The sequence below is a fragment of the Drosophila sechellia genome, chromosome 3R, assembly GCF_004382195.2.
Source record: "Drosophila sechellia strain sech25 chromosome 3R, ASM438219v1, whole genome shotgun sequence".
In the NCBI taxonomy this organism is placed as follows: Eukaryota; Metazoa; Arthropoda; class Insecta; order Diptera; family Drosophilidae; genus Drosophila; species Drosophila sechellia.
The window spans coordinates 12,550,801-12,566,384 of record NC_045952.1 but is presented as its reverse complement, the minus strand read 5'-3'; the positions used below and the strand labels follow the sequence as shown (position 1 = coordinate 12,566,384).

General features: G+C 45.8%; 2 protein-coding genes across 11 annotated transcripts in view; both read right to left on the bottom strand.

Annotated features, from left to right (window-relative positions):
- Nucleotides 1-17: 17 nt before the first annotated feature.
- The window catches only part of LOC6606165 (unconventional myosin-XVIIIa), a 29,900-nt gene continuing 14,333 nt past the window's right edge, over nucleotides 18-15,584 (bottom strand). For 2 of the 10 annotated variants that reach the window (XM_032722510.1, XM_032722513.1), the window contains 8 exons: nucleotides 8,904-9,038; nucleotides 8,617-8,844; nucleotides 4,517-4,885; nucleotides 4,172-4,450; nucleotides 2,031-2,989; nucleotides 1,589-1,972; nucleotides 1,354-1,527; nucleotides 250-845 (listed from right to left, as the gene is read on the bottom strand). In XM_032722510.1, the coding sequence (XP_032578401.1) occupies nucleotides 692-845; nucleotides 1,354-1,527; nucleotides 1,589-1,972; nucleotides 2,031-2,989; nucleotides 4,172-4,450; nucleotides 4,517-4,885; nucleotides 8,617-8,844; nucleotides 8,904-9,038 (2,682 nt within the window). In that variant the 3' untranslated portion in view covers nucleotides 250-691. Of the gene's footprint in view, nucleotides 114-249; nucleotides 862-1,053; nucleotides 1,528-1,588; nucleotides 1,973-2,030; nucleotides 2,990-3,231; nucleotides 3,393-4,171; nucleotides 4,451-4,516; nucleotides 4,886-5,947; nucleotides 7,674-8,616; nucleotides 8,845-8,903; nucleotides 9,039-14,325; nucleotides 14,524-15,584 lie in introns of those variants that run through there. The other 8 variants (XM_032722511.1, XM_032722516.1, XM_032722517.1 and 5 more) reach the window with 8 other exon arrangements.
- On the bottom strand, nucleotides 10,485-12,532 carry LOC116801648. Its single transcript, XM_032722519.1, has one exon. The coding sequence runs from the start codon at nucleotides 12,289-12,291 to the stop codon at nucleotides 10,633-10,635; it is 1,659 nt and encodes a 552-aa protein (XP_032578410.1). The 5' UTR covers nucleotides 12,292-12,532; the 3' UTR covers nucleotides 10,485-10,632.

The following is a 15,584-nucleotide window of genomic DNA, read 5'->3' as shown; positions in this document are numbered from 1 at the left end:
CAAGAAAAAACACATTGTTTTAAGTTTTATAACAATATATTTATTTGTTTATATTCGTTTTGTTAGTTTTTATAAAGTTTTTTATGAATCTTTCCCGATACTTGGCGTTATTTCTGCAAAATTTCGTATTCAAATATTAATTATGGTTTTTATTTTAATGATGAATGAAGCTAATGATGTTCAATTACTGATTTTGTGAAGGGGATGATGATTCGTATAAGAATATGAGTTATTTGTAAAATACTCGCATTTGTGGGTTTTAATTTGATTAAAAGTTCAATTTATTGTATTTGCATACACTTGCCTATGATTTTGAAACGCGTTTAACTAATTTTATTTAAGTTGGCTATAGGATAATGGACTATATTCTATAGGTGTTAGTTCAGTTTCGTTTTTGTTTTTTTGTTTTTGAGAGAGATAAAACATGTTAATCACTTTTTGTATAGGGACTGTCGCGCAAATTAAATTAACTACAACTCAGTATTGTTTTCGAATGCCTATTGGGTTTTATATTAAATATTATCATGTAGCTATATTTCGATAATAAATAGTTAAACGTATTGAACTAAACAGTAATAAAATAATAATCATAAACAACTAATAAATATCCAAAAAATAAAAATTACAAATTACAAGCTGCAGCCCCAGGTGGACATGCCCCGTACAATGGATGGATCTACTGCTTGGCCAGCTAGGCATTGTGGCCATTATGCTGGCCCGCTGGCACTGTTAACTCCATCCTGGTAGACGCTGCAGGTTTTGTGTCCGGTTTGTTGGCCGGTATGGCTTTGGCCGCCAGTGCCAGCTTATGAATGTGTGGCGACGATGGCGACGTCACTGTTATTCTACAATAAGAAAAAGCTAATGGTTTACACGCACACACACGCGGAATGGGAGGGACGGGTTGTTGTTGTTGTTGCGGAGCGGGGGCGGTACAGCGGATCAGAGCGGAGCGGAGTTAGGAATTTTTGTGTTTTTTGGTTTTTGTCACATACGCATTAACATATTTACACGCATCGTTTGTTTTGGGGCGTTTCGTTTCGGTTTTTATGATTTTGTTTGAATTGGCGGTAGTCGTTGGAGAATTGCAGCGTTTAAGTGTTGGCAGCGGTTGTCGAGTTGGTTTTTGGGGTCGTTGGTGGATGTGGATTGAGGCGGATGGTTTGCATGTATGGTTTAATTATTTAAATTAGATAAGCCGGCAAATAGCAACAGACCTTACAGACTAGCTAACTAGCGATAGGCATATTAAGAGTCAGACAAATAGAGGGTGAGTGAGTCTACGCTGTGTGCTTGGGCCTTTAATGCTTGTGCTGCTTTCTGCTGTTCGAGTTGACTTCGTTATCAGCGTACCTCGGGCTGTTGTCGTCCTTTTCGAACACCACGGTGCGGGTGGAGCTGACAACGCTGCCGCCTCCGCCGCCGATGCTGCCGTTCAAGGACTGCTGTGAGCTGCGTTTCACATGAACTGGCCGAAGTCGATCCTCCAGATCACTGATAGAGCCCACCGAACTGAGGCTTTCATCACTGCAATGGATTGAATATAAATATTACCATTCTAAGCTTAAATGTTCATTCATTCAGTTACCTTTCGCTCAGCTCCTCCTCGCCCTCTTCCTCCATTGCTTGCTGTAGATCAGCTATTCGCTGTAAAGCCAGTCGCAGATCGTTCTTAAGCGCCGCTCCCTCCGACTCCATTTGCTCCATCTTCTTCTCGAGGTCCTTGCGCCGCGTGAGCGACTCCTGCTCGCGGCTGGAGACAACGTGGAACTCTTCGCGCATGTCGCGCAAACTCTTTTGCGATTTTTTGATTACATCCTGGGCCTGCATCTCACGCATCTTTGACTGCGTCACCTCGTTCTGCAGTTTTTCCAGAGCCTCTTTGTGACGGTTCACCTGCACTTCAAGGCGAGCCCGTGTGGCCTGCTCTAGTTCCAGTCGAGACTCTAATTCCTTGGTGCGCAGCTCCAGTCTGTTTCAAAAACAAAGTAAAATAAAGTTGGTTAGAAAAATGAGCTACGATATCTTACCGCTTGGACATCATGGCCATAGATGGATCCCCCAAGTTCTCAACGTTGTCCAGTCGGTGTTGCAGCTCGGCCACCTGCTCCTTGAGATTATTGCGCTCTGCTTCCATTTCATTGAGTTTAAACTCAGCCTCGGATACGTTGATCTGCTCTGTATTCAGTTGCTTTACCGTGGCGCTGTACTTCTTCATCAGCTCCCCCAGCTCCTCCTCGTTCTCCTCGATCTGGGCCTGCAGCTCAGCCCGATCTCTGTGTGCCGCATTGGCTCGCTCCTCCGCGTCATTCCTAGCTCGATGCGACTCATCGAACATGGCCTGCACTTCAGTAAGTTCGGCTTCCGCAGTTTGTCGCGCTTTCATAGCCAGCGAACGAGCAGATTCGGCATCCTCCAGTTGGTTACGCAGTTGTCTTATAAGCGTCTTGCCAGGCGTGTCAGCCTTAAGTCGCTCCAACTGTGTCTGGGCGTCCTTGAGCAGGGCCTTGTATTTGCGAAGATCTCGTCGAAGTTTTTGGTTGAGCGCTTCCTCGGCGTCGCGATCAACACGATCGCGATCCTCCATGGACGAGAGACGACGCTCTAGCTCGTGCTTCTCGCGCAACAGCAGAGTCCGCTCCTCGTGCTCAGTTTCCAGCTGGCATTCAAGGGCTTTAATCTTCTTGTAGCCATTACCGCGAACTTCTTCCAGCTCTTCGTCCCGCTGCTGGGACTCACGGCGCGCTTCCTTGCGCATTGTTTCCAGGGTCATCTCCAGGCGAAGCTTGGCTTGCTCGAGCAACTGTATCTGACCGGCCATCTCGTCCAGTTCTTCCTCCTGTTCCTTGGCCCGACGCTCTGTTTCATTTTTGGAGCGCCGCAGTTGGGCGAACTCTTCCTCGGTGCCGCCACCAAAGGTCATCTCCTCCAGCTCGCGCTGTAGCGATGCAAGTTTCTCCTCCTTGAGGTCAAGATCCAGACGGGTGTCCTGAAGAATAAATAACACCAGAATTAATAATTGGAACAAGTAACTACAATGTCCTAATTTTGTTATGGTACCTTAACAAACGTCTACTTATTATTTAATAACTAAGATTTTAGTTGTAAACTTTATAGTTTCACTCTGATACAAGCCACTTAGTAATAAAGGTAGCTTCTGCTCATTTAGTCTGCTAAATTGCTTCTGTTTTCTGGAGTTTAGAGCTCGGCTCAGTGCCTATTCAGACTCACTTGAATCAGTCGAGTTGAGTAGCGGAAACTCATGGCTGTACTGGCCTGGGAATTTCTGTTTTTGTGCCTCTGACCCTCGGTTTGTGCTATCTAAATCGCAGTGGCCAGTTCAGTTATCGCCCTTCATGGAGGCTCTTCCTCTTCCAGCTAATTATGAGTATCGAAAGCGTAATGAGAACGCCGCCAACGTTTTAATTTCTTTTTCCAGTCCGAACAATCAGAACACAGAGACTCCGGGACAGACGTAGACGGAGGAATCGTAACACACTATATACTCCAGATATCGCACGTTGACGTTCTTCGAGCTACTGTCGAGCGGAACCGAGAAGAAAGCAGCAAAGCGAAGATCCACAAATGTGTGACCAAAAGGCCGACAAGAGATACAAATACAGAGACGGCCGGAGACAGACAGAGAGTGTCTCGAGTACAGGCCGATAAAAACATGAAACTCCAAGAATCGAGAACCCAGAACCATAAACATCTCGACTGGGTATGGAACAATGCAAGAGAGCGGTCGCACATGCGTACATGTCTCAGATGATCGGTGTGGGCAGGTAGGCAGTAGTCTAGGTAGACCGTGGAGCGCAGTGCCTCAGAATGTGCATGGGCAAACGAGCCGAACGAGTTTTTGAGTCGGAGATATCCAGTATCTCTATCTGTATCTCGACTGCAATGTGCGCACAGTGCCGTACCTTGCTCAAACACTGAGCAATCAGTGTTTTCTTAAATATATTTATTTACGAACCCATATTTATGGCACAAAAATATTGAAATAATTTCCTTGTTTTTTTTTTATGATTCCAATGTTATGAATTACTAACTAATTTTAATTGGCTAAAAAAATGTATAGTCTGCTGACAAGTGTTCGAGAAATGTTGCTCGAGACTATTATCAACATGTTGCCAAGACTAAATGAACCTATGTTGCAGCAACCACTTACCGCTAGCGTTTGCTCCAGCGTAAACTTCTCGGCCTGCAGGACGTCCTTTTCGCGACCGTAGCGCTCTTTGGCCTGCCGCTCCTGACGCGCTGCATCCTGCAGGGACTGGCACTCGGCGTCGAACTTGCGCTGCTTCTTCTCGAGCAAATTGTTGCGCGCATTTTGCTCCTCGAGCAGCAAGCGCAGATCGTTCATCTCGTTGGTCATCTTCTGTGCCTTGCGCTTCCATTGGCCCACAACCTGACGTTGCTCCACAACTTCTTCGTAGGCATCGGAAAGCTGAAATGGCGGGGTGGAACATATTGCACTTCCGTGTTTTAGATATTAGGAATCATGTTAACCGACCTTCATCTCCAAATGCTTCTTGAGCCCGACCAGCTGTTCCAGATCGTGCTCATGCTGCGTGTGTAACCGCCTTTTGGTGAACTCCAGCTCCCTGGCCACCCGCTCGTACTTGAGCTTGTAGACGCCGCCACCGACCCCATCCTCGTTCTCTGCATCCTCGTCCTCAGAGATGCCATTCAGATCGGACTTGGCGCATATCAGCTCCATTTCCAGCTTCTCCGTCGTCTCCTGAAGGTTCTTCACCTTGTTGGCTTGATCGCCCAGCTCCTTCTCCAGTTTCAAGCGTTCGGCGGTTTCCGCCTCCAGCCGCTCGGTGGCTATGTGAGCCGTGGATCGCTCCTCGGCAAGGTCCACCGTCAGCTCGGATAGCTGCAAAGAAATTGATTTCGAACGATGTAACACATTCATTATTGTGTGCTAGTTTTTCACGGAGTTTATCTAACTTTATATTTGAGCTTAACGATTTTGTTTTCTGACTAACTTGTGTCCAAACAATTGAAATCATTATTAACAAAACATTGCCGGAGTGCCGAGATAAAGTGAGTAAACAAACATTGATCCAGAAAAGTGCGAGCAGGAAGCACTTAAGTTTTATCTTCCCATAGAAGTTTTTACTTTAATGTATAAATTTAAGTCAATGTTTTTCATAAATATAAAAAAATTGTTTATATATAAAAAACGAATAGATCCATCAACATTAAAATATTAAAAATTAATATATTTCTATACATTTCATTGATGTCATCTGTATTCTTTTGGCATTCCCATGACGTTAAATATACTAGAGAACCAGCAAGCATTGGTAAAAAACTAAAATGAAGCGCTGGTAAATGGATTTTAGATCACAGAAAGTGACAAGGAAATTACTCATTGTGACGGATCATTTACTAAACCACAGATCAAAGCATATCTGTCAAGAAAAGTACCAGAGTTCAATCTTATTTGTATGCCACAATATCTAAACCGACTCAATAAAATGATGAAGGTCGGTTCAATGCCCACATAAATATGTGATCCTAAGATCTACGAATCTTCCAAATAAATTAATATCCAGAAAATACTACGGAGAACTAATTTTGAATGTATCCAGCGCACATAAACATTTGAATTATTCTATTTTGCCACAAACGAATAAAAAAATGAATATGAATATGGAATATTTTCCTCCCGCCCAAAAGAATTCGAACGTGTGATTCACACAGTATTCGATTCCAAAAATAGATCCTTGTTCAACTCAGGTGTGGGGGAGGAGCTTCGCCGCTGTCAATGTCAGCATGGAAGCCCCATCCTATGGCCGGGGTGTTTTGTGTTTGTTTAGGAATTTAATATTTATGAAGAGGAGACATCATCACCCCCACTCAACAACAGATTTAATAGTAGAGAGGCGGGAAATTGTGTCAGCAACAAGCTCAAGGTTGGCGCAACTGATACCTCATCATCCTCCTCACGAATGGTGCGATCATCATCATCGTCATTGTCCCCGGTCGTTAGACTAATGGTGGCCACAGATGACTCCCGATCCCGGGCAACCGAATTCCCACGCGACGTTGGCGTATGGGGAAGCTGTTTGGCCAGTTGAAAGGCCTTGGTCAAGATGTTCTGCGAGGAGCGAGTGCGTCCCACCGATCCGCAGCGCTCCATGCTGTTTCTCTCTCGTTGACGCTCTATTAGCGAGATGGTATCGTAGTCATCGTATCCGGAACAGGTGCTGCCTGGGGTGGTGCAGCGACTTTCAGATCCTCCTGCACGACCACTATTGCTAGTGGTTCTTCGCGTCCTCCTGGCCATGGCGGTCCACTCCTCCTGTACATGGTCTGTGCGCTTCAGGAAATTCTGTATTTTCTCACTCAGATAAGCGGATGACGTGCGCGGATCCTCGAAAGAGGGCGAAGCACGCATCGACTGATGCACCGGCTGCCTTTGGCATCCGAGCACAAAGGAGAGATTGCCATCGAAGACCACAGGGGAACTCTCCAACTGTCGCATTTCGTAGGGATCGACTCCACCCGACCCGCGCGTGTAACTCTGCGGGAAGACCCTTCGCGGTGGCGTCTGCAGTCGTGAGTTCGAGGTGAAGTTGGAGATCGATGACTGGGTTGAGCATCGCGAGGACACGGAAAAGGCCGGACTGGGCGAACGGTTTACTAGGCGATGACGGTCACTGTCCGCTCCTGTAGGAGGATTCAGTGGCAGTTTCAGCGAGACCTCGAACGGTATTTCAGAGTCCTTATTACCCAGCAAGGACGATGAAAGCGACGAGCTGCCGGCACTGCCACCAGTGGATTTCAGTGTGTATTTGTTGGTGGTGTGCTGGTGGCCCAGTGTGGAACGTGTGGTGTGGCCATTGCTCAGCACAGGACTCTGCTCCCGCTGCTTGGGCAGCAGGCGGAGCTGTTTCCTGGCTTGGCTGGCAGGTGGCTTGGGTGGGCGTGCCAGAGGGGCGGATCCACTCAAGGTAGAGTTCAATGATGAACCGCTGCTGTTGTTGGAGGCGAGGGTTCCTGATCTAGGGCCGCCGTTCATGGCTGCCAGTACGCGAGCCAAGAACTTCTCCTTTTCCAATCGGTCCGATTCTACAGGTCCTGCATTCTCCTCACCTGAAGCTGCAATGTCAGCAGTAGCCTCATTAGCAGGCGACAGGGGAGGCATGGGTTCGGATTAGTGCAAGCGGGGCTGAGGGGTTTAGGTTTCGTTTTGGGGTTTTTTGGCTCGGTGGTTTGTTTCTGTGCAAATTTCCTTGGCCAATATTTGTCGGATTTTCGTTTCTGTTCGCAAATTTCGAAATTTATGTCTCGTTTTCGTTATGCCAATCGAGTTGGTTTTTGGTGTAGTTGGTTTTCGTGTGTCGGTGGGGATTATTTTATGCTAGGGGCTGTCAAAAACTTGAGACCGTTGATGCAATTTAAATTTATCTCGGACTGAATTTTTCTGTGGCTTGTTGTTGCTGCATTTATTTTGGCCTCAGCACGCGCGCGCTTCAAATTGCCAGCTTTTCAGATTTTCCTTTGTTTTCGCTGGCTTTTTATTGCTTTTGGCAGCGATTCTTCACGCACGCACGGCAGGGCAACGAATCGAGACAGATCAAATCGGATCGGTTGGGCTCGGATCGGATCACATCGAATCTCCCGGACACGGCGCTACGGGCCTCTGGCGAACGCGACGTTTTCTCGGCAACTAAGTGATGCGTACGGATTTCGCTTGGTTCTGGCCAGCAGAAAAGCTCACCGGCAATTTGGCTCTCCCATTCTGGCGAACCAATAGCCAGATAAATCTTTACTTCTCACGAGGGAGACGAGAAGAGACGCCATTCGAACCAAGTCAATTGCAATATCGGAGCAGTTCCGTCTATCACATAATCTGCGAATGTCTCTTGATTTCGACCAACTGTTGATCCCATAATTTGGCAATCTAGTATTATGTAAATTTCATCGCATCGCATCCCAGCTGCAACTCAACTGTTGCGCGACAAAGTATTATTAATGATCTTTTAGAGCATTTAAAAATACATCTGGCTATTCTGGTGTGCGATATGTGCGAAACATTGCCTAAGTATCCACATCCCATTCCATCGCATCCCAGCCGTCCATCTCCACCAGAATATGTACGCTCGCACAGACTCTGAGAGTCAGAGTCAGTTTGGTGTTCAATGCCCAAAATGCTATTTTTAACCCACTTTAAAAACGAAATAATTGAAATGAAAGAGAATGGAAATTCACTGGCGAAATGTGCATCTTGATTACTTTGACTTGGGGAAAGGGAATCGATCTTTAATTGATTAAGCATTTGTTATACTGCAACAAAGAGTAAAGTATTATCACTTAAATTAATGCTCATGATTATATTAAATATTAACTTGGTGCTATAAAACCATTCTTCTATAAATACTTATTTTTCTTGCAACAGAAGCAGTTTCTCGATGAGGAACCCCCCACTGCAATACTAGCTAAATATATTAAGCATTCATTTGCTTTTGGCGCCCCAGATATCCAAGCAGTGCCAACGCAAACATGATCTCGCAGATGACTTGTCATGTCATATGGCGCAATTTTAATTGCATCCCCACTCGAAAACACATGTCCATCAGGATTTTTGATATTTACCTTGGCTTCCAGCTTTTGGTTTTCCGCCTTGACCTCACTGCGATCACACTCGATCTTCTCCAGCTTGGCTCGCAGCATTAGGAGCTCCTCGTTAGCCGTCTTCAGTTGCTCCTCGGTGCGATGAACGTTGAGCAGGGGAGTGACCCGCACCAGGAGACGCCACCACGGCCAGTCGCGAACGGCAAGGAATGCCTTCACATTGCGTTGAATGCATCGCACTGCCAGTTCCTGAGGGGATCGATATTATGGATTACTATAATCTCGGAATATAGTCAGGGCTTATTTACCTGGACCCTTCGCTGGGACATCTTCTTGCGGGCCAAGTAGCCGCGGCAAAATGCTTGCAGCTGTATAATGCGATCTGAGAGCAGGACATCGCGCTTCGCTTCCAGATCACTAAGAACTCCTGAGCGGAAGAGGATCTGAAACAAACAATATATTTTTTATAAGTAAGAGATTGTAATGATTGTACAAGGATTTTATGATGAAATTATTATATTATTTTCAATAAAACTATCAGTGTGAATTGCTAATACGTACAATATTTAACAAATAATAAAAAATACATATGTATGCAAATCTAAAAAGTTTTAAATAGATCTTTAGCAATGGTATATGAAATTCATTCGTTACTCAGTGGTAATTTGTTTACAATTCACAATCAAAACATTTCATAGTTGTGCTGTCGGCGAGTTTTGGAAACTTAAATAAAATGTTAACCTAAAATGAGTAATTTGTTTTTAATTCATCATCAGCACTTTAATCCGAAATGGAGCACATAATCTCGAGTAATTAAATAAATGTAAATAGAGTTTCATTTTAATAATTGGTTACGTTAATTAAGACGAATTAACAATAGGTTAACCGGTATCCCCTCAATTATTAAGTTCATCATAAAATTAAAAGTCGAGCGAAAAATGAGAAATCGAAAAACAAAATCACATCATTCCCAGGAAGTGAAGGTCAAGGTGGGCTGTGGGCTGACTTAGCTCAGATAATGCAGATTAATTGAGCGGCATAGGGGGGAAATTCAAATTATGAGCAATCTGAACACCTGTGTGCAAAAAGATGCCGCACTCTGACAGGTGTGAAAGTGAGAAGAAGCAACGTCGCCGGCAGTCGGGGGCAATGAAAACGAAATTGTAAACAAGATATTGCCATATGGCAATAACCACACTGGAATGGTGCCCTCCTAATGGCGGATCATGCAGGTGGAAATGCACAAACGGTTGTATCCATCGCATATGTGTTTAGCATATTTAGGGCCACTGGGTTCCCATACAAATTAGCTGCTGAAAGACGCACCTCCGAGGTGTGGCCCCCATCTCAGGCCGTCTCTGTCAGTCAACGCCGAATTCGCGACCGAGTCGAGAAACTATTTTCTCGAAATTTTAATTATGCCCGGCACGTAGACAAAAATGAAAGTAAACCAATGTGAAATGGCAAACTAAACGGTCTTGTGCCGGCCAGTGTTGATTGTGTGCGGCACAGTCATCATCTGCTGTTGGTCGGATGCCTGGACACTCGGATGCGTCCATATGGACACAGGGAGTGGTTGGTACCGACCGATAAAGAGCCATATGAAGAGCTTGTCTGCGATTCAGCCAACCGATAATTCTAATTTTTTAGACAAAGAGAAAGTTTAGCTGAACGATAAGAATATTACTACAGGAAATAAAGAAAAAGGCAAATACAAAATGTATTAAGTAAAATATTTCTATATACCCCGAAAAATATATAAAGTGCCACTTTCAATCCAGAAAGCGTGCTCCAGAAACCAGGTGTTAGGACTCCGGAAAGCAATACTAAGGCGGTGAAAGGAAAGGGATAGTGCCAGAAGAGAGGGGGTAAGATAAACCCATAGCAAGTGATTTGTACAATAAATATTTATTCCATATACAGCATAAGTTGGATAGAGTTAGATATAGAGAGGTGCAGGACAGTAGATGCAGCTGAGAGCATACATTGGAGTGGCTGGGGAGGATCGGAAGCGGGATCGGCGCTGCCGCTGCCAAGTCAGTGCAGCCGCATAGTTACCTCTTTCGTGTAGGTGGGATAGATCTCCACCTGTGTCTGGATGCAGCGCACAGCTTGCACCTGGGCCACCACCTTGCTGGCCACCACAGTGGGACAGTGCATCGTGGCGGTGGCACCTTTTTTACCAGCCGCCGCAGCTGCCTCAAATTTCTGTAAAAGCTCCGCGATCTTGTTGGATTTGGTACAGCTTTTTGCATCCGCCGGTTGATCCTCCGCTTCATCGCCTTCAGATTCACAAAGACTACCGGTGGAGTTACTCGTGGATGTGGAGAGCTGTGTGTTGCTTATGTGCCCCGAATCATCAGAATCCTCTTCTTGCTCTGCGCGGATTTCCTTCGTGGGTTTCTTCAGATTCTGTTGTGGTGCGATCTTTACATCCTGGACAACTTTTACGAGTAGTTCCTGATTTTTGTCGGATGTTTCCCCTAGCTTCGGCGGTATAATCTTGCAGGACTCTAGTTTGGGTCTGCCCATCTTCTCCTCGTTGGCGTAATGCAGCTTCTGTAGCTTCTTCTTGTTCTTCATCAACTGCGAGTGCTCCTTGGTTACTCCGCGACTGGTGCTCCTCTTGGGCTTGGCACTCATGCTCTCCACCTGACGCAGGATCTCCTGACCTTTGGCCAAACACTTCACTAGCAGTTCATCGCTGTTTGCATTGGGTGATTTTGGCTTTATCCCACCCGCTTTCAGGGTGGAGTTTGCTCTCCTGGCCGCTGGTCTGGCGGTTATGTGTCTCTTTTCGAGGCTGGAGTTGGCTCGCTTGGGCATGGCTACAGCATTCGGAATGGCTGCTCCTGCAGGTGCAGTTGTATTTAGGGTCAGCATGGACCGGGTGCGCTGTTTACTGGATGTCCTGGTACAAATCGGTTGCTCCAGGCAAAAACTTTCGCTGCGCTTGCGCAGACTCGATTGTTTGCGTACCGGTATCCTGCTGCCGCTAAGATCACTCAGGGAGTTGTATCTGGAATCGCCTCCTGCTCCGCGTAGTAGCAACACAGATCCAGCCAATTCCGGGGACTGGTAGACCTGCATTCTAGTCCTGCCCATGCTCAGAGCACTGTGTGACTTGGACAACATGGGTTGGCGATCGCTGAACTCCGCTGGTGGAGCGGGCAGCTCCTCTTGAGGAGCTAACATAATTCCCTCCAAAGGTGGATACTCGGTTAGTATGTGGTCAAAGCTTTGTAGCACCTCGTTCAGTTTGCTCTCATCGTGTGCCACCTTCTCTAGCTCCGCGAAGATCTCATCCTCCAGCGACTGCTGCGCCAAATTGAGACTCAGGCTGAAGTGACTCTCCTCATCGCTGTCCACATAGCTGCACACACTGCTGCTCATATGGCTGGGCATTTGCAGCGGTACGGGACTTGTGGGCACAACCTTTGGGGTATACTTCCCACCCACACATCCGCCATCCACCGTGCAGAGTGCACTCATGGATCTGGTGTGCTTGCTGCCCTTGTAATATAGTTTTCCACTCAACTTGGGCGTCAAATTATCCTCGATTTTGTGGCGTATATTGGAGAAGAACTTCTTGCCCGCCCCCAATCCATGCTTGTGGGTTGTGGGCGTGGCAGCGGCAGGAGGTGGCGGGTTACTGCGCACCTGGCTCAACTTGGACTTGACCGTGTGCTTGTACATTGCGGAATTATGTAAAGCAAGGTCCAGCGACTGACGACAGCGGCGAGTAAAAGTGCATATAATTTCGCAATAAATTGCAGTTTCCTTTTCGATAATCGAAGGCGACTGACTGGCCACCACTTTCACGGCTTGGGCGGCAGCTACTGGGACTCTCGGATGTGGTAAGGTGTTTTCTCTTCGGGCTCGGCGACGCAACTGAATTGGCTGGCCAAGCAGACGCAGCCCGAGCCCGTGTCCGAGTCCAAGCCAAATGCTGGCTCTGCATTCGAAAGTGGCTTATCGAGAAACGGCTGGCACATAAACACAGCTCGAAGCACCAACAAAAACACAAACTTGGCTGAGGTCGCGGCCGTTGGTAATTGGCAGAGGGAAAGGGGCGAGTGAATGCAACCAAACCAAAGAGCCACCGAGCAGCGACCCCACACCAACCACCAACAAATCACCGATCCTCCGGCTGGACCAATGATGCTAATTACCAGCAACAACAATTGGCCACCCATGCTCGACTTGCGGCTACCCAGCATAATTAGTCACATCATCGCCATCAAGGCAATCACAAAAGAAAAGCGAAACAAGTGAGGCAATGGACTAGGTCTGGAACTGCCCTCGGCTACTTATTTGTTATTCCATTTTGCCTTTTCATTGCCAGCAATTGGACAAGCCCTGTGTGCCTCACAAAAGATTCAAAGAGATCCACGGATGAACGGGGCAAAAGTGCCATGTTCATTGGGGACAAATAAATATTGGTTTAGGCTGCACTGGTCTAGACTGTAGAGGTTGCAACATGGATGAAAGGTCGTTAACCAGAGTAGGTTCTATAACCCGGTAAATTTTAATGGTCTTTTATATGGGCTTGTTATTCAATTCACCAACTATCTATATATCTATCTAACGACTTAAGCTAAGCTACTTGATTAATATAAGCTAATATCTAGGATAAGCATAATAAAATGGAAATGATTTTCATCAGTAACCCTCCGATTGTGTGTGGCAAAAATGAATAACAAATAAATCTCAAATACGTAGAAACCGCAAATGTTTCATTTTCTGTAACTGCGAATGAAAAAAATGAATGAAATTTGAAATATGAACGATTAACGCTGACTTTTAATAGTTGCGAAATTTATTTCATTGAACATTGTGTTCATTTTACAACGACCTCAGACAACATTTTATTACAACCCTGCTAGTATCGACAAAATCTGTGAAAACAATTGCACGTCGCACTTGAAGATCAGGAAATCCTTGATCCTCCGCAGTCATAGTCATCATTACCATGATCGTGACAGAAGCGGCTGTAACGATGTCATTGGGGCTTCCCTTAACTTACCGCTTTCGAGGCAATTACAAGAAACATAACCGAAGTAAACAAGTCCGACAAATGTCGATGGGATTACACGGCCTGCGGTCCGTTCGAAACGCATATCTTGCAGCTTCCTGGTTATTGTTTCATAATTAAAAACTAGTTTACATATACGCATATATGTATATATGTATGCAGGGCTCGTCTGGGGGCCTGCAGATTAAAGCTAAAGACACCAGCCGCGCCCCCTTCCAAAGGTAGGCGTTAATGAAGTTTTCGTGTCTCGATTGCATTTGGTTCGGGCTTTATTTTATATTTTCCCATCCATCCGAATGGGAGGGAGAGCTAATTTAATAGGTATTTCCCCCCTATTCCCACCTCTGTGGCGTTGACAGAACCCGCCTCAATCGAGTTACATAATCATGTTCGGCAGGCAGGCAGACAGCCATCAGCCACGGACCACTCCCCATTTCTAATGAAAGCGAACGCTGGAAATTTCACTTTGGTTCAAAAAGAAAAAAAATTTTAATGTGCACTGGTCAAATGTGATTTCCCAGTGAGGCGAATGCAGGTTGCAACGTCATTTTCGATTTTTGTTTTGGTTGCCGTTTTTTCTTTCTTTCTTTTTCATTTTTGGTGAAAGTCGCCGTGCGTGTGTTCGTAATCATAATCGGGGGAATCGGTATTGGCTTCGGACTGGGATATGGATTTGGACACTTTCCCGTACGTACTATGCGGACGCAGGCGATGGCACAGCCGATGGTCAGCAGTCCCAGGATTGGCTGCGGCACCACAAAATCCTCCTGCCCCTCGCCATAGAATAGGTTCAGGATTTGAGCACTGTTGCGAACTGATGCGGCGACACTCGCGTTGCCGCTCCACGGCGAACAAACTGCGCTTTTATCCGACCACATCTCGACGAGAGCTCATGCGATTTCCATTCGCAAAGACCGACTGAAATGCAGCGAAGCCCTGTCCATCTGGAGCCCACATTCCAGGCGCAGAGATTACATCTGGGGAATTCTATACCGCGAGACAGGCAACAATGCCGAGATGAACTTGACCGTGAAAGTATCCAGCGTCATCGGCGAGAGGAGAAAGAGTCGCTGGGGAAGACGAGCAAACTGGAATCGCTGCAAGTGACGTCAAAGTTGCTTTATTACGATCACTTCACTGGCCACTGGGCACCGACCACCACTGACCAGTCGAAAGCACAGTTCGATTCACAGTTGCACCGCTGAGAACAGGAAATAAAAGCCCCATGCGGGCAACCGAGTGAATCCAAAGATGTTGCACGTAACCGATATCTTCCCAGACAGGCTTAACACCGGGGGACAGGACTTTAGAACCAGGCACTTTCCGTTTTCCATATATAGTAAATAAGTGGAATTTTATCAGAATTTTAATATTGATAAGAGGCAAATGGAAGTTTATAATTGAAATAAATTAAACTTATTAGGCAAATCGATTTACTGCCACAAAACTTAGCCACTTTATTTTAGCTAAAAATAAGCCTCAAAAATTCAAAGCTTTTGTTCATAACACATACTATCAATATATTGTATATAGTATGGTATGTCAGGTGCGAACTTAAAATATCTCACATACGAAATTCCAGTTTACGCTTACGATATTTTAGGGAAGTAACATCACAAGCAGCGATGTGAATTAGTCTTAATTTCAGGCATAAATTATTCAAATGCCTTCATCAATTCTAATTCGATTAGAAGCTGAAGAAAATGCCTACAACTTTGGTGAAAGAAGCTGAATACAAATCAAACGTGTGGTCAATTAGCAAAGTCATGCTTACTTCGACTGTGCCCAAACTGGAGATGAGTAACCAGTTTGAGGTTTCCTCAACATGTGAACGCTGCTGTGGTGGATCCACCTAGAAAGGGATCGTGATGATTGAGAGGTGCCCATTTAATACAATAATTGCAGGGTAAGTCCCGGTTAATGAAAGGATCCTGACAAGGCGGTGATTGTTCGC

Coding starts and splice junctions, on each gene's coding strand:
- LOC116801648 (XM_032722519.1), bottom strand. CDS start 12,291: ATGTACAAGCACACGGTCAAGTCCAAGTTGAGCCAGGTGCGCAGTAAC.